Here is a 27,396-nt window from a genome sequence, read left to right as displayed (position 1 = left end):
ATTATGTGTCCTCTCAAAAAAGTACTGATGTATAGGAAACCATTATCAAAGAGTAGAATCCAGTTGTGAGAGATAAAGGAAATAGTTACATTTCATCATATTTGCAGAAAATTCACATTTCTTTTATTCCAGCTTTGATACTAATTTCCTCTTATGAATGTAATTAATCATAGATTGAAGTAATTATTTGCTCTTTTCTAGGTATCACCTGATTGACATTTCCACCTCCAGTTATGTATAATACTGTATCATGTTTTCTCTAGCCTGCACCAGGTCCATATGACCACAGTGTAGATGACCGTGAGCACACAGTAGACCAGTGGAAGGAGCTGATCTACAAGGAGGTAATGGACTATGAACTGGTTTTCAATTCCCCGGGAAGTGCTGGGGCTGGAGCACGTGGAGCAGCTACCACCCACGCCCATGCTCCCCCTGCTGCCACTAATGCAACTGCAGATGGGGATCAAGACCAACATCGCCCCAATCACAGATAGGGCTGCCCTCAACCTTCTTAGCAGTCCCTCCGCCCCATGCCTGCCCTCCCAGCTCTCTCCTTTGTTGCACATCACTCACATATGCTACTGACAGGAGACTGGTACCCATCAAGAGTATGATGCTATGGTTGGAAGATTACCATTATTTAAATGAGAATGGAAATAGATGGATTTTCTGTGCTTGGAAACAGAATGTATGGGCCAGTGTTTCTCAGTAGTTTGTTGTTTGACAGATGTCAATTAACAGCTGTGTGCATCATTTCTTAGGAGTAACTGTCACATTCTTGTGACTGGTGATATGACTGGGCTTTGCAGGTTCATATTTCAAGCAACTGTACAGTAGCTGAAATTCTTGTGCAGTTATGTGACATCTCTGATATCCCTCTTGTGCTTCTTGGCTGAGGTGCATCATTCTGTGTAGTCCACACCATCTTCTGTGTCCATTTTGTGTTGTATCAGAGTGAGTGCGTGAATGCATGCATCAGAAGTTTGAAAACACCGTTCAAACCATGATGATATAGACAAAAATATGCAATTTAGGTACTGTAAGCTGTAGATATTTTCCTGCTTCACGTCTCATCAACATCAGAGAGAACCTGTGTACTTCAATGTTACCATACTTATAAATAAGATTAGTTTGCAAAATGCAATACAATGAGTCCCCTGTACCAAGTGAAATACTGCAAGAAGTCATCGATCTTGCTCAGCTTGTGTCAATATTGTCCCTGAATTTTGTGGTTGTTAAATATTTCCTAAGAAGTTTGCAGAAAATGTACAGGGAAGTGTTACTGAAGCTTTCATTTAGAAAGCTTTGCTTGTGGCTGCTAAAGAAAAAATAAAGTAAGGCATATCAAATAATGATTGTGTGATGTTTGCTTATTTACAACAGGGATTGTAAACTTCATTTATTGGAAAGTTGTGGGAAGTTATGTCAGGAGATCTGTGTTGGGTTTGTGTTAATCCAAGACATTATTGAAATATTTTGAGAACTATTCATGTGATAAGAGTTAATTTTTGGTTTTAATCCTTTTTAGCATACCAGTTCTTCCATGGGTCTCATAGGTAAGCAATCTACAAATGTACAGTCATGTCAATTTGTATTTCCTGTACAGACAAAACTTGGTTGTTTTTTGTGAAATGAATTGTATGGTAAAAAAGTGAAGAGATTGTTTGCAGTCTTTTAGCATCCATTTTACCATTTCATATTTAGGCAGAATATGACGTCCCAAACTCTGCCAAGAATATGCAGAGTCTCTCTCGTCTCTCTCTCCACACCATAGTAACATGCCATGTAGGGTTTCGAGATGGATGAGAACGGCCAGTAAGGGACAAAACTCCAGGAGAGTCTACTAGATGTTTCACCACTCTAATGGTCTTAGCTTCATTATCATGTAAAGCTGACTTCTCCAACTCCTACATCAATTTAGATTCTGTTAGAGCAATATCTTTGTCGGTATAAATATCCAGAAGTTTTGTTATTTCTAGTGGTAAATGGCCCAGAGTTATGTCTCTTACTGGAATGGCTCAAGTCCGTCCACCACTCAGCTTGCAGAGGTGACATTCGACTTGCAGGCACAGGGATGGCTCGGCTTGTTCCTCTCTTCCTTCATTCAGCATGTATAAATAAAATTGTAGCAGGTTTAAATAATATTTTATGACAATCTTAGTCAGGAAGCAAGTTTAATTTGTTAGTATAATTTATTTCTTAAAGGAAGGTTAATGACTGATCCAAGATGGTTGTTAAAGGAGCACATGATGTACTATGATAAAAATATTCTCATGAGCACCATCAATACTTTCAACTAAGTAGTCCACAACAATTATAGTTTAGGCAACCTGATAGTTTCATTTCCTCTTGAATTTTCTCCCGAGCCTTCCTAGAAGCTTGTTGTGGTCCAGTGTCGCGGCACCTCACACGTCCCCCCATCATGGAAACGCTTAAAGAGTCCAACAAGTCCTATATAGCATGAGTCTTCTGGGAGCTCTCTTATCTTGCTTATAGTACACTATAAAAGATTGGATTACATTGTGCAAGTTTTAAATAATATTTAAATGTTTTTACTTTCATGAGTACTTAACTGATTTTTACTTGTCATGGTACATTAGTAAAATAAGTTTTGGCATAAACAATATTTTAGCTTTTCTGTGATTTCCTGACAGTTTGCCGTAATGGAAAAGACTATTCTAAAACTATTCTAAACATAGCTCGGGAAGCATTAAATTTTTTAAAAGAAGAATTTATTTAATTACTTTTTATCTCATACAGTACATTTATTCATGGTTATCATAGGGACCTGTAGCACCTGTTGAGAATTTTTTCTGTGATGCACATGAACAGTCACCTACAATTTAAGTTTTAAACTTAAAATAGTAGTTTCAAGAATGGCTAGCTATAAAATAAACAGTATAGTTACTGCCTTTTGGTTACTAAAGTTATTTTGTCATGATTCTGCTTTAAAGTGGGATCTGTTTGTACACCTTACTGTAATCTAAATGTAGAATTCAAAACCTTTACTGCCAGAACAAATAATCCTTATCACATAATTATCCAAAATTAATATTACAGTATTTATACCAAAGTAAGAACAAACAAAATAATATAATCTCAATAATTACTCCAATCACATCGCCTTTCTTAAATCAACGTCTAAATGTGTATGTGTCAATGTTTACTGCTCATACAGTGGGCTGTGCACTTATTTCTTGAACCATTTAGATTGCCACAAGGCTAGTACAGTATGTATCCAAATATAATCTGTTTTTGACTACAAGAAGTGACACATTCATAACTTTGTAACATTTTAGAAGCTATAAATAAAATCATGTTAATATTATAGATGCATTATGGAGATTAACATATTTACATCCAGAATTATGAAAGTGAGAATTTGCTAGGTAAAAGTCCATATTCTCAATTTTTCCTCACTTATCATTTACTAAAATATAAATTTTATAATCATGTACTGGCTGATACTTTGATTGGATAAATTTTTTTACACATTATCTCATATCTTCTAGATCAAAGACAAGTTATACCTGTATAAGGATTTTGGGGCATATCATATCTCCTTTAAAGAGTAGTGCTGTGTTATACTGGCTTCATGTCCTTGTGTTGGTTTTAATAGCATTAAGAGAAGTGAATCCATGAGCTTCAGATCATGTTTCAAATGTTGCAATATAATTGACTAATGAGAATAAGGATTGGTTTTGGCTTCTAAAATATATATGTGGAAGAAAACCTTTTTTACCAAGATGTTTGTATGTTATCACATATGGAATAATTTTATTGTATGGAACATGTCTTGCTCCCCGAGCTTCTAAATCTTGTATTGTTTAATTATGAATAAATTAAGTGCAATCTTTGCTAGTTGATAATTTGTTAACATCAGCTAGCAGATTTATAAAAAATAATATGGTGTTTGCTTGCAAATTTTTTTTATGGTGTATTGTTTAAAACTATTCTTTAATAATTCTTCATATTCAGGATTCCATACTGACAAGTAAGTCATGGTAATGTGGATATGAAACACATTAGGATTGTGATTATCTTCATCAATGGAGAAGGTACAATCATACTTCTCTGTCTTAAGTTAACTCCTTTATTTGGTGATGAACATAACAACACTACTGTTAAATATGTGAAAGATTGTGGAAGACTTAGGAAGGGGTGGTCATTGTGTTAGCCATCGGTGCTCACTAAATAACGTCACTCTGCCAAGTCTGCCGCACTTCACTTTTATCCTTTTCATGTTGTGCAGATTTCAAGAGATTCATCATAGGGTAATTTAATTTGAGTGATGTTATTCATAGCGTGTGCGCTAGAAGATTGACTTGCTTGTGACGATTTTCAAAGTCTTTCAAATTTTAAATAAAAGTAACGTGACTGTTGTAGACTTTGTGATGTGGTTTGAATTCAGATAATGCTGCATAAAAAATGAAAATATGCCATTAAGTAGTTAAAAGCACATCCTTCTCAGATTGATAAAATGAACTGGATTCAAATTGACTTCCTTTGTACATTCCAGGTTATGTTTGTTGAAAGCTCATGTGCAGGCCACTGGTAGAAGTTTGTTTTTGTATGCCAAGTCTGGAGGCCACCCCCACCTGTAGATGCTAGTGCAGCTAGCCCTGAGGCACTGGGATACATCATTAGAGTATAAATACGTTGTATGCTAGCTCACCTAGGCTATAGTATAGGTTCACTAGTAAACATTTAGTGACATTGTACAAACCAAGTGCTGTGTATTGGCACTACCTAGTACATGTTCCATCACCCAGGGTTGGTTGGATCTTTGTTGGACTCACCATTGTTTTTATGTTAAAGAAAATCCTTTTCAGTTCTTTAAGCATTTATGAGGGTGCATGCAAGGGGATGTAAAACAACTTTATAGGGAAATGTTTAAGCTATGGGTGTGGAATGGCCACTGGATGGCAGGCAGGCATAAACAATACCTGTCCAAATGATGTTTCCTTAGTGCTCAAGACAGGATGAATAACACCCTGTGTATTTCTCGTAGGAATTAGGAATATGCAGTGTTTCCAGATCATCCCATTTAGGTGTTGACAACGGCCACCACTTGTTACCCACCCCCACCCACGGCTCTCATGCTCTTTGATGTGTGCATGTGAGCATGCATGTGTGTGTGTGTACTTGGGAAAGTGTAAATCGAGTGAATGATTTTGCATGGAATGCCCCTGACCGAATGACTGGACATTGTACAGAGTAGTTGGTATCATACTACTGAGGAAGATACTGATTGGTGTTAAGTTTTATGTCTGTTGACCTGTCTTTCCCTATGGATATACCCAGTTTTATATGGGTAGGAAACTTTATCACAAGAGAGAACATAACTGTGTTTCATGGTGTGATAGGACAGAGTAGTGACTATAAAAAGTTGATCACCTCCATCCATTATTCATGTGGCCAGTGAGCAATAGTAGTTGTCCAGTATCTCACTCACTGTTGCTGGTGAGACAGGCCCTAGAACCTGGCAGTAACCCATTTAAAAAACCTTGTTCCAGATAGAAGACACTCAAGTCTGGCATTGGGTTATCCATGGGAAAATGCAGTTCTACCTGCTACACCTGTTTAACTCTCAACATTTGTGCTTAGTCAGGACAAATCATCATAACCTTTTGTATATAAAGCAACCCCAGTAGTGCAAACAAAAATAAAATTATCAAGTTAACTTCTAGTTTTATTACATCAAATAAAAATAATAAATGTTAGTCATTGATGAAAATCACCATTATCCTTAAAAATAAACAAATTTTTGAACAATAGAGAATAAAATGGAACCAAAAATAATTTCACTTCTCTCCTACGTCCTCTAACTGGTCACCTGACGATAATTCATTCAGCATGTTGCGAATGGATCGCAGACCCTGGACATTTTTTGCCTGTAAGATAAATACACCAATTAATGACTTTAGTATTATACTTCTTCCATTTACATATTAATTAAACATATGCTGCATTGCACCGATTGTACAGGTATGGCATCTTTTATCCGGCGTCCCGGTATTTGCAATGCTGCCAAAAACCAGCTATGTTCTGGAACAAATTGCAGTATTCTCCCAGTTAGCCGGAACAAGTGGCGCAGTGTTTCTGGAATTGAGACACTATACACTATGTAAGTACAGAATATTGTACATAAAATATACAGTACTACTATGTACACTATAGTGTAATTGCCATCATATGCTGCTGTCTTGAGCTTGTGATGTAAGCAGTCCAAATGATATGATGATACAGGATGGCCTAGTTTGTCCTGTACTATTTACTATAGCAGCATGCTGTCACTCTCCTCTCCCTCTATGAAGGAAAGATTGTACAGGCACTGTACACTGTACTGTACAGACACCCTCTACATACAGTACTAGCTTACAGTAGGCATACACTGTCCACTCGGCAATGTACAGTACTGTACATACAGTACTTTTACACTGCTTTAACAGTATTCTTGGCCGATTGTATCCAGGTACAGTATAGTTATGATGGGGTTAGGTTCCTGAAAACCCAATCGCAGGTCAAAATATCGTCAATCAGGATCGTTATAACATGGGGTTCACTGGGATAGGTTCCTGGCCAGTCGGACGCCTACATATATCACCGAGAGAAAGGAGAAGAAAAAAAATAATAAATCCTACAATGTCCCTGACACTGACTTTGAGGAGTCTGAAGTGTGGCGACTGGAGGTGTAGTCTTTGTCTCGGCCTTAAAGATGGTGGATAAAACGTTTGATAGACATTTTCAAAGTTACACTGCTCACTTTACAGTCACAAAAATACAATAATAATAATGGACTCAATTTTTCTATGGGGAAACAAACAAAAACAAAACATCAGAAAAGTTACAATGGAAGTGTGGTTGGGGATTAGTGATATCAACGTTAGCCGGAACAATTGGTTCAGAGCACTTCCAGGAACGAGAGATTTCCGGGTAATGAGACGACTCTCAAAACCGGAAAAAACCCCATCCCCGGAAGTTTCCAGGTAACGGATAAATGTTCTTGGAAGTTCCAGAAATTTCCCATTACATCATCCCTTGAACCTGGAAAAATATCCCTCATCCCCGGAATTCCCAGAATATGTGCCTGATTTTCATCTCTCAAACCCGAAGAAAAAAAAAGTAAAAAATCCGGGTTTCGGATTTTAATTTATTATTATTTTTTTCATTTTCTGGAAAATTGTTCCCAAAGCAAGAATTTTTTGGAAAATTCTGGCTTTGGGAACGATTTTCCGAGAAAATTTAAATTCCGGCTATTGGAGAGTTGTGGGTTTGAGGGATTCTGGCTAACGAAGATATTACTGTAATGGGCTTCATGTTACTAACCTAACCTGATCAATGTCAGGTGGAGGTAGGGTGGGGGAGAACAGAAGTCTCTCATTACTGGCCTTTTAAAGCAACGTTAGGTCACCCGTTACAGTATCAGGGTGGGGGATTGATACAGCTCCTCCCCGACTTACGACCGCCTCAGTCGTACCAAAATGTTCTCAAATTACGTATTTTTGAGTCCCAACGTCGGTGATTGCGCTGTGTACTGACAAAATTTTCGTTTATAATTCACTTTAAAATGGCTGGCAAGCTTAAATGTGAGTTTTGTGGTGCTGAGAAGAAAAAGAGACACTCATTTTAGATTTTCTATGTATTATTTAAGCATTTTCGACTTCCGACCAATTTGACTTACGACCTGGATTTGGGTCTCTAATCCCGTCGTAAGTCGGGGAGGAGCTGTATATGCTTAATAGTGATTGATCATAGCATTGTAGCCAAGTTAGACTCGTCACCCTAACCACCAGACTACTGGGCCAAGCTGTAAGGTGTTATGGTTGTTTTTCAACTTGTATTTTCTGGTAAATATACATAACTTATTTTTACCCAGTTACTTCACACACTCCATCCTACAATACATACATATTGTGGAAAAAAAACAACAATGAAATAATTGTCCTAAAGGCAAAACATAATGGGAGGAGAGTGTATGGGGATGGGGAGCATTGCTACGGAAATAGGCATCCCAGCTGATCTTCAACACTATGTTGAAGCAGGAGTACAGTACAGTAGGAGCTTAAGTTTCGCGACTAATTGGTACTGGTTTTAGTGTCATGAAATTTAAAATCGCAAAACGAGTGATGTTGAAATACAAGTAAATAAGCCTAATTGTTTCCGCAGTGTCACGGTATAACGACCTACAACCCACGCAGAAAATGACATTACAGTAATGCATTCATACATATTTATATTGTACGATGTGTTGATAACTATATTTATATACACTCATACTATAAAATAACTTAACCATGATGGAGTCAGTGAAATGCATGACGGGGCTGGTTGATGGATTCTGAGGCAGTGAGGGCTGGTTACTGCTTCCTCCCTGCTCCCTCATCTACACCTCCTCTAACCTCAGCATCAAATCCAGTGGTTCATCGGACAAACTTTGAGACCTAACCGGAGCTGTAAATGAATATCAATAAAAGGACAAGAGGTTGTGGAAATGGATCCAGAGCAACGAAAGGGAAGGGCGAACATGGACGAAGGTGACCCAGAAGTAGAAGTTGTCCCTCCAGAGCTGAATGTCCACAACTTTACGGCAACAGAAGCTGAAGGGGGCCCACCCTCTGCCCGAGCCTGAATGCACAGCACCTGACCAAAATCCCGGGCTCAACATGATGGCAGGAGTGAGACGAACTGTGACTGAAATGCTGGAGGTGTATTTCACAAAAGGTGAAGAAAGGGAAGCAGCATGACGTTTGGAGTTTGGGAATGGCAAATTTGAACAGTCAGAAAGTTCTCAGAACTATTCTGGGGGGACAAGTCCTGAATGAATACCGACTGCAGATGCTATTTGTGAATTGGAAACAATAATAAATAGTCGAACCATCACACCTGCGTCGAGCGACATGGGAGGAGTCTGGGAATGGCAAATCCAAACAGTCAGAAAGGTTCTCAGAGCAATTGTGGGGACCCAGGTCCTGGATGAATATCGACTGCAGATGCTATTTTGTGAAGTGGAAGTGATCATAAATAGTCGACCCATCACACCTGCCTCGAGCGATGAGAGAAACCTGGAAGCACTTACACCAGCCCACGTCCTCCACGGTGGCCCACACGCTGATCTATTACTAGGAGGATGTCTTCTGGAGTCATATCAACGACAGGGGTGGCACATGCAGTTCCTAGCAGACTGCTTTTGGAAACCCTGGGTGAGGGAGCACCTTCCATTTCTCCGCAAAAGACAGAGGTATATACAGTAGAACCAACCCGGAATCACCAGGAAGGCGACCTTGTCTCCGTCACTGGAGAAAATCTTCCTCGCAACAAATGGCCATTGGGCAGGGTCACGGCAGTGGTCCCAGGAGTTGACGAGCTGGTGCACCAGGTGCGTGTGCAAACAGTATTTGGGGGAGTTCCGAAGGCCAGTGACCCATGTATGCCTTCTTGAACACGCCACACCATAAATCTTGGGCGATTGCCTAACGCCGGGAGTGTTATCGCAGCTGGCTTCAACTACAGTGCTGGCATTGCCTTACCCGAATAAACATTAAATCTTTCAGCCTGCGACCACGTGCGTCACCTCCCCCCCCCCACGCGACCTGTGACCTCGCCAGATGTGGCGGTTGGGGGTGTTTACAGACAAGAGGCCCGGGCCTCCATGATGCAGATTGCCCTCCCGAGTGATGCTGTGAGGATCAGCCCTCTGCTAGCAGTGGTGAACACCGACTCCCAATCCTGGCCGAGTTTTGTGCTGGAATAATTTACACAGTACTATTGTCCCTTGGAACACCATACAGTAGTCCCTCGGTTAACGAACACAATTTGTTCCACAGAATCGTTCGTTAACCGAATCCATTGTTTCAATGGGATATTGGGTAATTGGTTCCAGCTCACAGAAAATTGTCAAAAGTCAACAAAAAAGGCAGTAAAGTACACTTACTTTGAGGTGTGTATGTAGAAGGCTCCTGGACCACTGTACTGTATTTTCGATGTTTGGCTAAATTTTGCCTTATTTACCCTACTTTTTTGGCAAATTACTACCTCTAATAAAGCAACATCCTAATAAACCAACAAAAATAACACAGACAAAGTTAACTAAAAACTAAAAACAACACAGAAAAAGTTTTTATGTTCTACAGCTTCAGCTAGAGTTGAACCTAATGACTTGGCAATTTCATCATCCGAGTAAAAACACACACAACATCATTGGCTGTCCTTATGTTTTCAACTTTACCACCACTGGTGGGTAGAATTTATGTTTTAAATTCAGAAACGAATTAAAATATATATGAACAGTAAATAAGTGTTGCTTTCATATTCTTATGTAGAGTAATGACGATTTGTTTTCACATATGCGATCTCACTTTTTTCTTTACCATTAAAGGTTAGCTACTTGTATTGTTCCATTTATTAACATTAAATAACATTACTTCAAACAACCATATTAATTTTTTTACATTAATTTTACTACAGCTACAACCAGGGTCTTATTTTCTTCAATTTTATATGTAGAACCAGTCAGTCACTGGTTTTGTAAACAACGAAAACAATACAGTCTTGTCTCCTCGTGTGTTTTAATATTCTACGTATTATTAATGAACTGTATTGTTCATTTTGCACACATAAACATTAATTCAATCAAAAAGACATTCAGTACTAAACAATAATGAGTCTTTTGTACATAAGAGAAATGACGCTGTTTACACGATTATGCACGTCTGAACAATGGCGGGCCGCTCAAACCCGTCGAAATTCGAGTTTCCGCCGTCAAAATTTTAAATTGTGTAGTGTTTTATTTTGTGTCCAAATAAAAAACGTTGAATTAAAAACTCGCGAAATTTGAGAACCTACTGAACAACATTTAACCCTTCAACATGTTTTCAAAGAGACCACAAAGCAGTGAAAGTGGTGCTAGTGCTTCCAAGCATAAGCACAAGTCACTATCTCTCCAGGAAAAGGGTGAATTTCCATGGTTCGGCGCCGGTCAGGTACTGAAGTTGCCGGACTAGAAAGGTACAACCTGTACTGATAAAACTTAAAACCATATTCTGCCTGATAGGTCTATTAAGAATGCTTGCAAAACATCCCACCTGTAAATGATCTTAGAGAAATGTAAGGAATCGTATATTTTAAGAACCAGCATTTGGTAAAACTGTCACTAGTATGTAAGACTGATGCAATACACTTTAAAAGGCATTATTTTGAACATGCTATAAAGGAAGGTCAGGCATATGACTATTGAACAAAATATTAAACATACTGTACAGTTCAATACTTACATATTTTTCAGATGAGTACAAGTCTTTTCTAAGAGATAAATTAACTAGTGTTCTGACTTTGGCAACAACAATGTGGTAACCTCTTTTGTCATCTATTTGACTGCTTTCTTCATTACTCGAGTCATCATCAATCTTCTTCACCCATGGACACCAATGACGATGTTCCTCCAGAGGATGGAAATATTGTTTCTCTTCCATCTTGGGAAATAAAAAGATTCCTACATTAATCATTAATACATACTGTATACTGCATGAGAATAATGAACTATATTTGAAGTTTGTGATTACTGTACCACATGTCAGAAGATATTATGGGCACAATATGAAGATTGTAAAAGTGCAACAAAGTATGGTAATACAGTAGTCAAATTTATACACAATGTTAGAGTTCACTTGATTTTAATTTTTGAAATAAATTGCAAATCGAAATACTTTTGCCAAAATAAAAATGGCTAATACAGAACACTAAAGTACCTGTCAACAGAAAAGTTTTGGGACCAGGAGGCTTCTGTAAAATGGGTAATTACATAAGTGAATGCAATACTACATCTCAAGAAAATGTGTTCAAGGACAGCATGTAATAAACCACAGTACTGTACAATACTTGTATCAGTTTAGTTATGTTATTAATTTCCACAAATATCTGTACACTAAGTAACTTCACTATTCTTAGTGTTATTAAGTCAACAAATAAGCTTTGGGTGTCATAATTCTCCTATAATTACCATTTAACTTACTCCTCAAACTCACATGAAGACAATTAGATGCAACACACCCACCATGCACAGTTACTTAGCCAGTTGCCTGATTGACCATTTTTTCCTCATTTACTCTCTCTAATGTATGGGAAATTAGTTAAAAGAAAGTTGTTCTGTATTCTTAAATTTCATATTTAGAATGCTCAATTGTTTTAAAACATTATTTATTGCAAGGTTGGCAAAACCAATTGTAAAAAAAAAAAAAAAAACCGCCCAGAAAGTATCTTTTGGTTAAAAAAAAATAAAAAAATACCGTATTTGCCAGCATATAACACGCACCGCCGCATAAGACGCACCCCTACTTTACAAGGATATTTTGTGGATTTTTTTTTTAGTACGTTTCATCATGCAATTATTGAAAGTGATTTTAAAGTGGTTTTGTAGGGGAAAATGTAATTTTGTGCATGTAAATATAATATATACTGGAATCAAGTAGGAAATCATATATAGTAACATTAAACTAACCCAATTCTACCTCTGATCACAGCAGCTGTGTGTGGCTTGTTTATATTTTGGTCAAGAGAATTACCGTATTTTTCGGCTTGGAAGACGCTGCATCGTGGAAGACGCACCCTGGTTTTGGAAATTAAATTCTAAAAAAAAAAAAATTACAGGTTTTAGCCCACCTGGGCACAGGTCACTGACCCACATTGGGGCCTAGGGGGCAAAAATGTAATAATAATAATAATAATAATAATAATAATAATAATAATAATGAAGAAATACGAAAATGAAAATAAAATATCAAGAGTGAGAAACAATATACCTGTATGTATGTTGTATTGTCAAAGAGAGACCATTGAGACCCTGCAGAAAGTCAGATCATCAACCGGGGATTGCTTCCAATATCTTCCCAGACGGTAGTACCTCCTTGTTTGGTACATTAGCTGCCTAATACCTACACCAGTGAAACTGTTGTTTGATATACAGCCCTTTTGGCACAAGTACACACACCTCTTTGAATATCATCACTTAGAACTGCTTATCAGTCGTCATTTTCATCAATTTAAAAAAAAATATGTATAAGGTGAAATCTTTAATACAGCACTCATTTTATACACCTGGTCACCTCCACATCTTAGGGGCTGTAGTGTTTACATTCTTTCTCTTGTTTTTGTCAGTATGACAACGACGGGAAATATTTTCCAACAGTAGAAGGTAAGCAAATGTAAACATGTATATCAACGTCTATATAAAACAAAAAAATCTTTATTTAAAAACAAAATAACAGTAAAAAACAACTAGTTTTTTGCAAAACCAGTGACTGATTGGTTCTACATAATTATAAAACTGAAGAAAATAAGTCCTCCATTGTAGCTGTATTAAAATTAATGTAGAAAAATTAATATGGTTGTTTTAAGTAATGTTATTTAATGTTAATAAATGGAACAATGGAAGGAGCTAACAATTAAGGGTAAAAAAAAAGAGAGATCACATATGTAAGTGAGCACATATGTAAACATATCATCATTACTCTACATAAGAATATGAAAGCAACTGTTTCTGAATTAAAAAAAAATATCTACCCACCAGTGGTAGTAAAGTTGAAGACATAAGGACAGCCAATGTTGTTGTGTGTGTGTTTTTACTTGGAAGACGAAGGTGTATTTAAATTTGGAAGATTTTAATTTTGTGGGGTTTTTACAGTCTAAATGGGTATCCAAATATGAGAGCCTACTGTAAATAGGTGTCCAAATATGAGTGTCGCACCACTGCCATTAGTAAACAAACCGCACAGCAGCAAGGGTTTATTTATTTATTTTTTGCAATATATCAACAATATTAGTTAAATCAATAGTTTTATAGTACTGTATAGAGAATACTTGTAATTGTTAGGTACTGTAATGAGGTAACAGTCTTTGTAAGGGGGTGATTTCAAAAACCTCTGCTACAACTCATCGACTAGCATCCTGGAAGACGCATGGTAATTTTCGAGGTATATTTTTGTCATAAAAAGTGCATCTTTTAAGCCGAAAAATACGGTACCGACAGGATGTGAAACTAGTATTTTGGGCTGTGATGTTTTGTGTTGCCGCGAACTGCCACCAGGGTGTAGCACCATCGCTATTGTTTTGGCATCATCGACTCATTGCAAATGGCTGACTGGCGGCTGAACTTTCTGTAAATTTGTTTTTTTTCTTTCTAGGGGCATTTTTCATTTAGATAATAAACAAATGTTTCTTAAAAGGTAATACAGTCCTTAAATAATGTAAGACATGTATCTGGTGTGGGTTACGTATGCTGGGGAAAGAGGTACAGTGAGATGTTGTGAGCTTCCCTCTGCTGTTAAGCCAACGTAAGCCATTATTTACGTCTTCGGCAAATTTGCCTTAAGTTTGTGAAAATAGATTGTGATAATTTGGCTCATTTTTCAGTTTGTAGAATGTCGATTTAAAGTGATTCAATTTAAGATTAGTGATTTAAAGCGACACCCACAATTAAGAACAATGCTTTAATTTAAAGCGAATCTTTCCTATTCTGCGCTAGTCAATCTGGCGCATCATATTTTAAAATTTGCACCTAATGTTTCTCTGGGCACGCTACACTGTCCTAAGGGCAAAGCTGTACTGTACATGTAGCCTACTCAAAATAATGTACTAAATGATTACTAAAATTTCTGTCTAGTGGAAACTATAGCATGTTTATATTCAAATTAATCACTATCTTAGAAGAATTCCGGCAATGTAAATTATATTCTCCTCGGTCACTTCTGTGACATTTTATAAAAAAAAAAAAAAAACTGAATCTAAATGACATAAATAAACAAATGAATACTTTACCAGACCTTCCATCCCAACTGTCAAACGTGTCACTTGTCACCCCCCCCCCTCATCTTCCCAGCCAGAGTTGGGTGGTTATAGGCTTACAGTTGTTATCTTATATAATATCACATGCTAAAGTTAGGAGAATATAATTTGCATTGCTGGAATCCTTGCAAGACAGAGAATAATTTGAATGTAAACGTCATATATTTTGCACAAGAGATAAAATTTTTAGCTCTTTGTAATAAAATTAATTAGAACATGTTAGTTCAGTGACATTTTATAAGAGAAAAACTTAGTCACTCTTAAGGACAGATAAATTAATAAGCACTAGACCTTGGCATGAACTGTCAAACATATCACCTCACCTCTCCCCCCTCCCATCAGCTGATCCCTAGTAAACAAACCATTTCACGTCCCATAATTTTAGCTGTGTTGATTTATGAGTGTTTGTTTTAACATAATACTACAAAAAACAATAAATTGTTTATTCAGTCTTTTTAGTATTTTGTGTTTCTCTCAAGTACCAAACTAAATTATTCCATTTAAACAACACTTCTATTTAGTGCGAATTCGGTTTAAAGCGACCTCTCTTGGAACGTATCTCGTGTTATATCATCGTTCTACTGTACCTGTACAGTAAAGCCTCGGATAACAACGATTCGTCCAAAACTTTTCGTATTTGAAACCCTAGATAATTTTGGACCCTATTCAGTTTACATCCTCATTTCATTCGTAGTTATGACGGAAATATAATAAAAATAAAATAAAATTACATTTTCATATAAATAATAACTAAGTCCCGATATGTATTATGTAAAAAATAAAAAATAAAAAAAATAAAAAATACTGTACGAAAAATGAAAAGCACCTTACACAAAGAAGCTGACTTTCTAATGAGCGGTAAACAACACTCTGAGCTTGGCGGGCCTTTTGTTTTCACGCATCTGGAACAGGAACTGGAGAAAAACTTTCTCAAGTTTCTTACAGCATTTTTGCATCCTTATTCAACATGAGCAAGAGAGCAAGTGATGGTAGTGTTGTTTCAAAAGCTAATAGAAAGTGTCTAAGCTTAGCCGAGAAACTAGATGTGTTAAAACGATATGAAAAAGGTGAGAGGTCTGTGGATATTATATGGAGCAAGCAATGAACATATTTTCTGAAGTGGATCCATTAACAGAACAAAGCCTTAAAATTTAAATAAATGCAAATGACCTCTACATAAAGATGCATTATGAGAAAAGAAAGCAGCTGTGCAAGGTTCTTTCGAGAGCTTTATTATTCGAAGGCCTAAACCACCAACTTCAGGTTCAGTAACAGTTTCAGCAACAGCTTTATGGAAAGCTACAGCTTCAGCCAGAGTTAAACCTGATGACTTTGTCATCTGAGTAAAAACTCGCACAATATTCATTGGCTGTCCTTATGTTTTAGATTTTACCGCCATTGGTGAATAGAATATTAGTGTTACATTCGTAAATATTATTTAAAACATGTATGAACAGTAAATAAGTGTTGGTTTCATATTTATATGTTGAGAAATGACGATATGTTTTCACATATAGGCACTTACTGTTGGCGTTCCCAATCGTGTCGCCTTATTTCTTTACCATTAGGGGTTAGCTACTCCTAGTGTTCCATTTATTAACATTAAATAGCATTACAGTCATGAGTCGCTTTACGTCCGTCCGAACAAAGTCCGATCGCATATGCGTCCGTGGCCCATAAAAATAATGGGGATAAAAAAAACAAAAAACCCGTTCAGACAACGGGATGTAAGTGGCCTTAGAGCGGGCGCGCTCACGCATGCATTACGTGTTCTTAAACAGAATAGATTGTGCTGCCAGGCGTATGATGATACAGTACAGGAACTATATATCCATAACATGTTTTGATAGATATAAGAAATGCCTATGTTACTGGTTTATGTTCTTAACCTGTTTCATTAGTTGTGTACATTATCTAGTAAATTTAGTCAATATTGTACAGTATAAGTACACTGCAATATTCCACGTACATGTAAGTATAAATACAAAGTTCACAATGTGACGTTCGGACAACGTCCAATTCGGTTAACGTCACATTTCCAGGAACGTATCTAGGACGTTAAGCGACGCATGACTGTACTTAAAACATACAGTACATACAGGTATTCATTTTTTTATTAAGTTCACTACAGCTACAACCAGGGTCTTATTTTCTTCAGTTTCTTATGTAGAACCATCGTCACTCACGAAAACAATGCCGTCTTGTCTCCTCGTGTGTGTTTTAATATTCTACGTATTATTAATGAACTGCATTGTTCATTTCACATATATAAAGATTAATTCAATCAAATACATATTCAGTAATAAACAATAATGAATCTTTTGAACATATTCTTAAGATAAATGACTGTTTCCTTGAGTGCGCACGTATACCTTGGGTGTAAACACTGACAACAATGCCGTCTCTTATCCCCTTGTGTGTTTTAATATTCTACGTATTAATGAATTGTATTGTTCATTTCGCATATACAGTCATGCGCCGGTTAACGTCCGACCGAACAACGTCCGATAGCATATACGTCTGGCCACCCCCCCCAAAAAAACCACGTGACGCCTGCTGGACCACCACTCCACGACCCCCTGACGGAGACACGATGATACTGGGCGCCGGTTAACGTCCGACCGAACAACATCCGATCGCATATACGTCCGTAAAAAAAAAAACCCACGTGACGCCTGCTGGACCACCACTCCACGACCCCCTGACGGAGACACGATGGTCCTCCCCATACTGGTCAGATGTTATGTGTTAAAGGAATATGCTTCCTTACTTAGGCTTTTCTAAGCATTTGCCTACAGGTGAAATGTTAACCTACATCTATTGAGGATAAAATCTTTCACTTACAAATTGACAATAACACATTTGCTGTAATCAGACATATCTACAGTAGTTGCCTCAACAATTGCAAGTTGCAATTGGGGTTGCAATTTCAAATTCTGTGGCATTACTAAAAATAGTAAAGTTTCTGGTGCACTCTAAGATTAAGAGAGAAAACGGAGAACTCAGGCGTCCTGATGTGAAAGAAAACAGACTCGTATGTCGGGGGACCAAATAAAAAAAGCATAGCTACATGTTTTGTGGACTATAGTATTATGGTACAGTGGTACCAAGTGACAGCACTAGGATCCCGCTTCCTCTATCAAGGAATAAACAATTAAAATTTAAATTGAAAAAAAAAAAAACATTCAAATAAATTACTATCTTACAAGAATCCCTCCAATGTAAGTTATATTCGCCCAGGTCGTTTGGGTGGAAAATTATGAGAAGAGCTTAGTCAATCTTAAGTAATGATAAATAAACACGCAGGCAGGCCTTCAGCGCCAACTGTCCAATCTTATCTCAAATAAATAAACAAACAAATGCCAGACATTCTGTCACCTCACCTACCCCCCCCCCCTCTTTCCACCACCCTCGTGTTCAAGATAAAAGATTGGTGATTTCTTTATGTTTATTTTATATAATATCTCAGACTAAAGTTAGGATAATATAATTTGCATTGCTGAAATCCTTGCAAGACAGAGATTAATTTGAATATAAACGTCATATATTTTGCTCAAGATATAAAAAATGTAGTACATTAGTGTACAATACTGTAGTACATTTTATAAAAAGTTTTTCAACTGTATTTTTGGGTAGATTTACATAGATTTCTTAGTGCAAAACCGGAGTGCACATGTACTAATTTGATTACGGTACTAAAATTGTTTTGTCTAGTGCAAATTATAGCATGTTTATATTCAAATTAATCAACATGTTACAAGAATCCCAGCTATGTTAATTCTATTCACCCAGGTCATATCACTGGCATTTTAAAATGAGAGAAGCTTAGAAGGACTGTTAAATAAACACACAGAGACCTTTGCCTCAAACTTATCACCTTAACCCCCCCCCCACCAGCCAGGCTTTTAGGCTTACAGTTTTTATCTTATATAATATCTCAAACTAAAGTTAGGAGATTATAATTTGCATTGCTGGAATCCTTGCAAGACAGCCAATAGTTTGAATATAAATGTCATATATTTTGCTCAAGAGATAAAAATTGTTTTACATTAGTGTACAGTAATGGAGTACATTTTATAAAAAAAGTTTTTCAACTGTATTTTTGGGTAGATTTACATAGATTTCTTAGTGCAAAGCTGGAGTGCACATGTACTAATTTGATTACGGTACTAAAATTGTTTTGTCTAGTGCAAATTATAGCATGTTTATATTCAAATTAATCAGTATGTTACAAGAATCCCAGCTATGTTAATTATATTCACCCAGGACATTTCACTGGCTTTTTATAAGAGAAAAGCTTAGTCACCTAAGAACTGATAAATATACACGCGTTAGACCTGGGCCTGTGCCAACTGTCAAACGTACTACCTCCCCTCCCCCCACGCCCCCTCGCTCGCTCCCACCTTCTCTCTGCCCCATCTGCTGGCGTTGCTCGAATCCTTGTAAAACAGTGAATAATTTTAATATAAACGTCATGTATTTTGCTCAAGATATAAAAATTAATCACCTGTATCACATTACAGTAATGATTTAAGAGTAAAAGTGTATATGTACTTATACAGCTAGACCCCGACTTACGACGGGGTTAGGGTCCCAAATTCCAGGTCGTAAGTCCGACATATATGATAAAAAAAAAAAATAAAAAAATCTACAATGAAATACGTACAGAATTACTCCGCTTTACGCGGTTTCACTTTACGCCATTTCTCATATACGCGGTGCCTCGCCAGAACCGAACTTTCACTTTCCGCGGTTCATCTACTCATATACGCGCAGAGTGTTCGGCTCGATGCTATTTTTAGATTCGCCCCACCCGCCTGCTCCCGCCTCCGCCTGGGCAAGCTGCGCGGTAAGGTTGCGCAGTGCAGGTCTCTGTTGCGTTATCACTGACGTCATATGATGTATCGGACTGTGATTGGCCATGCATCCCTACCCCCCTCTGCTGCTAGTTGTAATTGGTTTAAAGTAATATGACGTGTCCACCCGGGGAGGGAGGGAGGGAGGGAGGAAAGACGACGCTTGACCTAACCGCGGCAATTTCATCCCTCCAGGCCCCGTATGCCGACCCATCTCTTCTACTAACGTAAGTGTTACACCTAACTTTTTGTTTTCCTAACCTTACCTTTATTTTTCCTAACTTAACCTTTATTTTTCCTAACCTAACCTCTTCTATATTACTTGTTTGTGCATACCATCATAAAGTTAAGATAAAATTTTTACTGCAACATAGTTGTGTGTTGTCAAAAAGTGGAGTTTGGGGGTCGGGCCAGTCTCTATTGGAATTAATCCCATATGTTCTGTTGTTCACTTAACACGGTACCCTGTGGGTTCAATTGACCGCGTAAATCGGGGTACTACTGTACACTAAACGTAAAAAATAATGAGGAATGGATACAGTACAGTAAAAGTAATAAATAATGAGGAATGGATACAGTGTGACTGAGCACTTACCTTAAATGTAGTCAGCTGAATGCACACGGGGCCCCCATAATTTTCTATTTACAGGATACATGGAGACTATATTAATTGGAAGAAGCAGAAGAGGAGACAGGGCTGGGTGGGTCATCAATGTCGCTTTCTTCAGACAGGTTTATGTACAGGGGTAACTTGCTGGTTGAAGGTATTGGATCATCTTGAGGGAGTGAAGAGGCAGCACTGGTGGGGCGTGAGGAGACAGCACTGGGGGACTTCTTGAAATAGATGTCCAATTTAGACTGCACAGTTTGCTTTTTCTTTTCATTATAAATTTCTCTGTAGCAAGCAAGTGCATCTTGGATCATTCTGTCAACTTTGGCATAACGCTCATAATTTTGAACCATGTCATCAAACATTTGCATTGCTTTATTAATTGTAGCAAATGCCTCTGCCATTTGTTTCACTGAAAACTTTTTGGGGGGTGCAGGCTCTTCTTCTATATTTTGTCTCTCTTCTTCCTCTGCAATTTTCTGTGCATCTAGTTCAATAAGATCCTCGTTACTGAGCTCTTCTGCTACACTTTCAACCAACTGTCCAACATCTTCAGTATCAATTTCTAACTCCAGCTGTTTATCTAACTCCACTATCTTGTTACTAATATCCAAAATAACTTCATTTTCATTAAATCCATTGAAACTGTGCACATATCTTTTCAGGATTTTCTTCCATATTCCATTCATGCAATGTTTTGTAACCTGATCCCATGCTGTACTAATGTTCTTTATACATGACAAAATGTTGTACCCCTTCCAAAACTGTCTGAGCGTTTTCTCACCTTCAGTAGCAGCAACAGCCTGAGCGAAGGTCGTGCGTAAATAATACGCTTTAAAGGAAGCAATAGCACCTTGATCCATGGGTTGGATGATAGCTGTAGTGTTAGGTGGATTGTACACCACCTTAACATTAGGGTGCATGTCGTCCAGGTGTGGTGGGTGTCCCGGAGCATTATCCAAAATCAGTAAAATCTTGAATGGAATCCTTTGTTGCAGACAATACTCCTTGAGTCGTGGAATGAAACAAGTCATGAACCAATCCTCAAACAGTACTAGGGTCATCCAGGCTCTCTTGTTACTGCGATAAAACACTGGCAGTGTGTGCTTGCTGACATGTTTAAAAGCCCTGGGGTTCTCTGAATGATAGATCATGAAGGGCTTTAGCTTGAAACCAGCAACATTCCCCCCCAACAGAAGTGTAATTCTGTCCTTGAATGCCTTGAATTCGGGCATTGTTTTTGCCTCTTTGTGGATGTATGTCCACTCAGGCATGCGCTTCCACAATAATCTAGTCTCATCCACATTGAATATTTGCTCAGGCAAATAATTCCCTTCCACAATCACATCATCTAACTCCTCCTTAAAAGCGTCGGCAGCACCAACATCGGCACCAGCTGCCTCTCCACTCATCTTAACATTGTGTAAACTGTAGTGTTTTTTAAATCTATCAAACCACCCATGACTTCCTGTAAAGGTTTGATCACATTCATCTCCTGCCTGCTCCTTCAGGCTTTGGAACAGGCTTCTTGCTTTAGCCTGTATGGTTAGAATGCTTAAGGGTACACGCTTCTGTAGGTGGTCTTCTATCCATATCACCAATAATTTTTCCATATCGTGGGTAGGACCTTGTCTTTTCTTTGATATTATAGTTCCCTTTATAGGTGTTGTTCCTTTCACTACTTCACGAATACGTTCCTTGTCCTTCATAATAGTGGATATAGTCGAGTGTGAGAAACCTAGGTCGCGTGAGATTGTTGCTACTGCTTTTCCATTCTCAAACTGTGTTATTATCTTCAGTTTCATCTCAAAAGTAATTGCCTGTCTCCTTTTCCTTGGAGTACCACCAGCACTCTCACTTTTACGCTTTCCAGTCATTATAAAGTCAATTAAATACGATAATAACGAAAGTTCACAGCGCGATCAGTATAGGATACGATAGCCAAACACAAACAAAGCGCTCCACTGAGTGAGTGTACCCACGAGGCGACCCAAGACAACCTCCCTCTCGCCCGGGACGGAAACATTTCGGTATAGAAAATGCGCGCGTCATTTGAAAATATTTTTGGTCACGACGGTCGCAGTCGTATGTCCCGTATGGACGTACGGTCAAAGCAGGTCGTAAGTACCAATGGACGTAAGTCCACGTAGTCGCAAGTCAAGGTCTAGCTGTATAGTATTCCACATACACGTAAGTATAAATAAAAAGTTTATGTGATGATCAGACAACGTCCATTTCGGTTAACGTCACGTTTCCAAGAACGTATCTAGGATGTTAACCAGCACATGACTGTATAAAGATTAATTCAATCAAATACATATTCAGTAATAAACAATAATGAATCGTTTGTACATAATCTTAAGATAAATGATGAGGTATCCTTAAATGCGCAAGTAAAGCTCCTCCTCAACTTACGGCCACCCGTACTTACGACCTGCATCAGTCGTACCAAAATTTGGTCAAATTACGTATTTTCGAGTCCCAAAGTCAGTACACAGACAAAATTTTCGTTTGTAATTCACTTTAAAATAGCTGGCAAGCTAAAAAGTGAGTGTTTTGTGGTGCTGAGAAGAAAAAGAGACATCCATTTTAGATTTTCTATGTATTATTTAAGCATTTCCGACTTAAGACATTTCGACTTACGACCTGGATTTGGGTCCCTAACCCCGTTGTAAGTCGGGGAGGAGCTGTAGATGCTGGCGTTCCCACTCCATCTCTTTTTTTTCTTTGCCATTAGTGGTTAGCTTCTTCTATTGTTCCATTTATTATCATTAATTAATATTACTTAAAACATATATACAGTGACCCCTCGGTTAACGAACTCAATCCGTTCCAGAAGGTCGTTCGTTAACCGAAAAGTTCGTTAACCGAAACCATTGTTTCAATGGGTTTTTGGGTAATTGGTTCCAGCTCACCGAAAATTTCCTAAATTCAACAAAAATGGTAGAAAAGTTCACTTACTTTGAGGTGTGTATGTAGAAGGCTCCTGGATGATGATGATGATGTGCATTTGAAGTGGGAGGTGGAGGAGGAGAAGGGAGAAGAGAAGGCATTGGGGTGGAAGAGAAGTCACCCCATGGCGCCATTTCACCCATAAAATTTTAGTTCTCTTGGTGTAATTCAAGATTATTTTCTTTAAATCAACACTGCACTGCATTATATATTGTCAATATGTAAAATAAATTTCAAAATGACCAATAATTTGCTTGGAAACACAGAAAAAAAGCATTTAGTTGAAGAGAGTCTCAAGCAATATGTTGCCTCCACTGAAAAGACATAAAGACTGACGCCTGTATGGTGTGTTAACAGGCTGGATGGCGTGCCAGAAACTAGTTTCTTTACCTTCAATTATGTTCAATAATTGTTAAAATGACTAAAAAATTTAATATTAAACTTTTAAAATTATTGAATAGTATAAACTTCTTGATATTTACTAAAATAGTAAGGAATTTAAGCCCTAGAACCGATTAATGTATTGGCGGACTGATACTAAAGCTGGTTGCCCGGTCAGTGCAAGCGAAAACATGTTGAGGTCGGTTCGTAAAAAATTCGTTAACCGAATTTTTGTTCGTTAACCGAATTGAAGATCCTTATGGAAGGCAGTTCGTTAACCGAAATTTCGTTAAACGAGGGGTCACTGTATACTAATTTTTTTACATTAAATTTATTACAGCTACAAACAGGGTCTTATTTTCTTCATTTTCTCGTGTAAAACTATCGTCACGGACTCCTGGCTGTAAACACAAACGAAAATAATGGCGTCCCATCTCCTCTTGTGTGACCATATTATTATTCATTTATATTGTATAAAGTGCATTCAGAAACAATATTTAAAGAATATAGTTTATAATTTTCATTATTTGTATTGTTTTGGGGGGAAAAGAGGGTAAAAAGCCACACAAAAGATATGAAAAGGTCACACTTGGGAACGCATCTCATTATTATTGCTTTATTTTAATGATAATTAATGATTCATGATACGATGATTCACCTTACACTGCAATATTGGAGGACATATTACCGTCGTTATTCGAGGCTTTACTATACAGGCCACAATGCTGTTCTCTGCACTTTTCCCCGTACCTGACGGGCAGCAAAGAACGTGTCAGTGGTGCCAAGTGATGGTCTAAAGCCACTTTCAGATTCTGGGACGAAGTTTTCTGCCTCAGGAAGAAGTCTATTTCAGAGGACTCGGGTGATAATCTTGCCAGCTACGGAGAGCAGTGAGATTCCATGGTAGTTTCCACAGTCTGACCGTTCTCCCTTGTTCTTATAAATACTGGCGATGGAGGCGTCTTTAAGAGATTGGGGGGTTTCCTCCTTTTTCCATATATTCTCCAGGAAAGAGAGAAGACGGCTGGTAAGCAGAGATCTTCCTGCTTTATACACCTCGGCTGGGATTCCATCAGGCCCTGTGGATTTGTTATTTTTCATCTGTTTGATGGCAGTAGCTACCTCATACAGGGACGGAGGATAGCTGAGGTGGGTCAGCTCTGGATGCTGAGGACCTGCTGGGTAGTCAGAACATCCACATCAGTGCTTCAGTTGAGCAACGAATGGTAGTACACTTTTCAGCGCTGAAGGATGCCTTCTTTGTTCTTAATTAGGGATTTACCGTCAGATGAGCAAAGGGGGGCTGCGCCATGAGTGACTGGCCCATAAAATGTTTTAGTGGATATGAAGAATTTGCCCATCTTCAAGTTTTTGCATTTCACATGCGAAGTTCGCACTGGGCCACCACTTTCTTCTTTTGGAAAGTATCAGCTTTGACCCGAGATTGTGGGTTGTTCTGCCAGTCAGTTAAAGTAACACATTTTATTATCGATGTGTACATTGATTGCTGGGTCATTTTCATCAAACCAGTCCTGGTGTATTCTTTCGTTCTGGCCGAGGGTCTCTCTGCAGGTTTTTGTCATGACATTGCCGAGAATATCCCATTATGCACTGGGATTTTGGTTATTGTTGTTGGGTTGTTTATCAGCCCATGTTTGAGCTGTTCTCTGAAAGCATGTGCTACAGATGGATCCTCCAGACGCTTAGTGTTAACACCTCTTCTGGAGGTTTGTTGCCTTTGCTGTTTTGGAGCGACATGAACTAAGAACTTAACTCTAACGAGTCGCTGATCAGTGTCACAGTGGTCTGAGCCACACATGATGTAGTCTATGTGATGCCTGTGGGTGTTGCCACGAACCCTTGAGCTTGTCAGCCTGCCTAAACAAGGTATTGGTGATAGTGAGGCACACGCACACACATAATAATGGAAGCCCTTCGAAATCGAGGATGGCCGACCCAAGAGCCACCTAGGCGTGAATTTGTTTAAAGTGTAGAAGCTGTCGCCAACACAACAACCACACCCTGAGTTAACGAGCTACACGACCAGTGTCAAGGAATAGTCCGAGAAGACAGGACAACTCGCCAACTGCATTGGCTAACCATTACCCTGGAATACGATCTGCAAATCGATTAACATCCAGGTTCCCAATTACTGCTGGGTAGCCAGAGGAAAATGGCAAAAAGAAACTTGCCCAAAATTTCACCCTGCCCGAGGATCGAACTTGGGTTCGCTCACTTGCGAGGCGAGAATGCTGACTATTACACCACACGTCTCATCACATACACACACACCTACTGGGCTTAGGACCAAAATCCGCCAAATCCAGGAAATCGGCTTACTCACAAACACATTGTTATGCCGAGGCATAATTTAGTATTATAAATTTTGTGAACTAGGTGTTCTGATTATTTTCTATTCCAAGCAGCAGTTACTTGGGTAAGTTTTGGAAGATTTTCTTGTATATACAGTTCGTCTCCGACTTACGAACGCCCGCTGTTATGAACAGGGTAAGTACCTGATGACTTATTTTTTACTTTCATTTACAGTATTTTGTCATTATATTTCTTCTTTTGTCTTCAATTAAGTGATTTTTAGATGTATATAAGGACTTAGGCTATGATATAGTGGGATTCTGTAAGTATGGTATGCACATGGCATGTGTTCCAACTTACATACAAATCCGACTTATGAATGTCCTCAGGAACAGAACCCGTTTGTAACTCAGGGACTCCCTGTATTAATGTATTACCCATGTAAGATTTTCTACAATGTACTGTATTGCATCATTTTGGTATGATTCACTTAGGTATTGCAAGCCATAATCAGAGTAGAACCTTCTAGAACTTCCCAGGAGTGTGTGGATGGTGCTAGGATGTTCTAGAGTTATCTGATGGGGTATATAAGCAGCAGCAAGCTGCCTAGGGGAGAACAGTCGACTGTTTCTGTTCAGAGTGTGAAGTATATGCCTAGGGACAACTAAAGATAATTGTTGTTCAAGTATTGTGGAATTGTTGTGAGCGATATAAAGTGAAAAGACTAAGGCACTGTACACTGGTAGCGTGCTGGCTGTATATATTCGAAGAGAGAAGTCCAGTTGTGAGAATTACCCTATGAACAGTTTATTGAGAAGATTTAGTGAATATTAAAGAAGCCTACAGTTCACAAGTGTGTTTCTGTGATCTGGTGGAAATACACCTGATGGTTGTTTTGTCTGTACACTGATACTGACCGTCGGGAAATTACTGGAAACTGGCGGGACAGCCAGTGGTAATTTGACGACACTTGTGATATATCTACAACTTGGCCGCTGGTAACCAGCGGTGAAAGCCGAGTAAGCGGCAAAAGGGTTTGTAACAACATTAAACATACCTTCCGAATCTGTGTTGAAGGCGATGATCCAATAATCAATGGGGATGATTCCTCATTTGTATCTTTCTGTTTTTCATCTAACTGACTGCCATCATTTTTCCTGGTTCTCTCCTGTTTCTTCCTTCGTGTTATACTTCTCTTGTTTGTTCCCGGCCTCTTCACTTTCCCGTTCACTGTTACGTTTCCCTCTTAATCGTTTAGACCAATTTGGTGAGCAATCATCATCCTCGTTAGTTTTCGTGTTATTAATGCTTTCCTCTCCCACACTCTCTCTACTGGACAGCTGCCTCTATCTGGTGTAGCCAAAGCTGATGACGCTTCCTTAGTTTTTTTAAGTTCATTAGCTCTGTATAAAGTTCCAGATTCCTACTGTCCTCCTGCAAACTCTA

General features: G+C 38.3%; 1 protein-coding gene and 1 long non-coding RNA gene across 3 annotated transcripts in view; one reads left to right on the top strand and one right to left on the bottom strand.

The window, feature by feature from the left end:
* LOC121868437 (stress-activated protein kinase JNK-like) overlaps positions 1-5,683 on the top strand; it is a 92,691-nt gene extending 87,008 nt beyond the window's left edge. For both annotated transcript variants that reach the window (XM_042369091.1, XM_042369093.1), the window contains one exon: positions 264-5,683. In XM_042369091.1, the coding sequence (XP_042225025.1) occupies positions 264-494 (231 nt within the window). In that variant the 3' untranslated portion in view covers positions 495-5,683. The remainder of the gene's footprint in view (positions 1-263) is intronic.
* On the bottom strand, positions 5,680-27,396 carry LOC121868438. Its single transcript, XR_006089402.1, has 3 exons — positions 27,008-27,396; positions 11,274-11,471; positions 5,680-5,894 (listed from the first exon to the last, which is right to left on the bottom strand). It is a non-coding gene; the product is annotated as an uncharacterized LOC121868438 (long non-coding RNA).

Source organism: Homarus americanus, unplaced genomic scaffold, assembly GCF_018991925.1.
Source record: "Homarus americanus isolate GMGI-L3 unplaced genomic scaffold, GMGI_Hamer_2.0 scaffold19318, whole genome shotgun sequence".
Lineage (NCBI taxonomy): Eukaryota > Metazoa > Arthropoda > Malacostraca > Decapoda > Nephropidae > Homarus > Homarus americanus.
The sequence above is the reverse complement of the archived record's forward strand: the minus strand, read 5'-3'. Positions and strand labels throughout refer to the sequence as shown.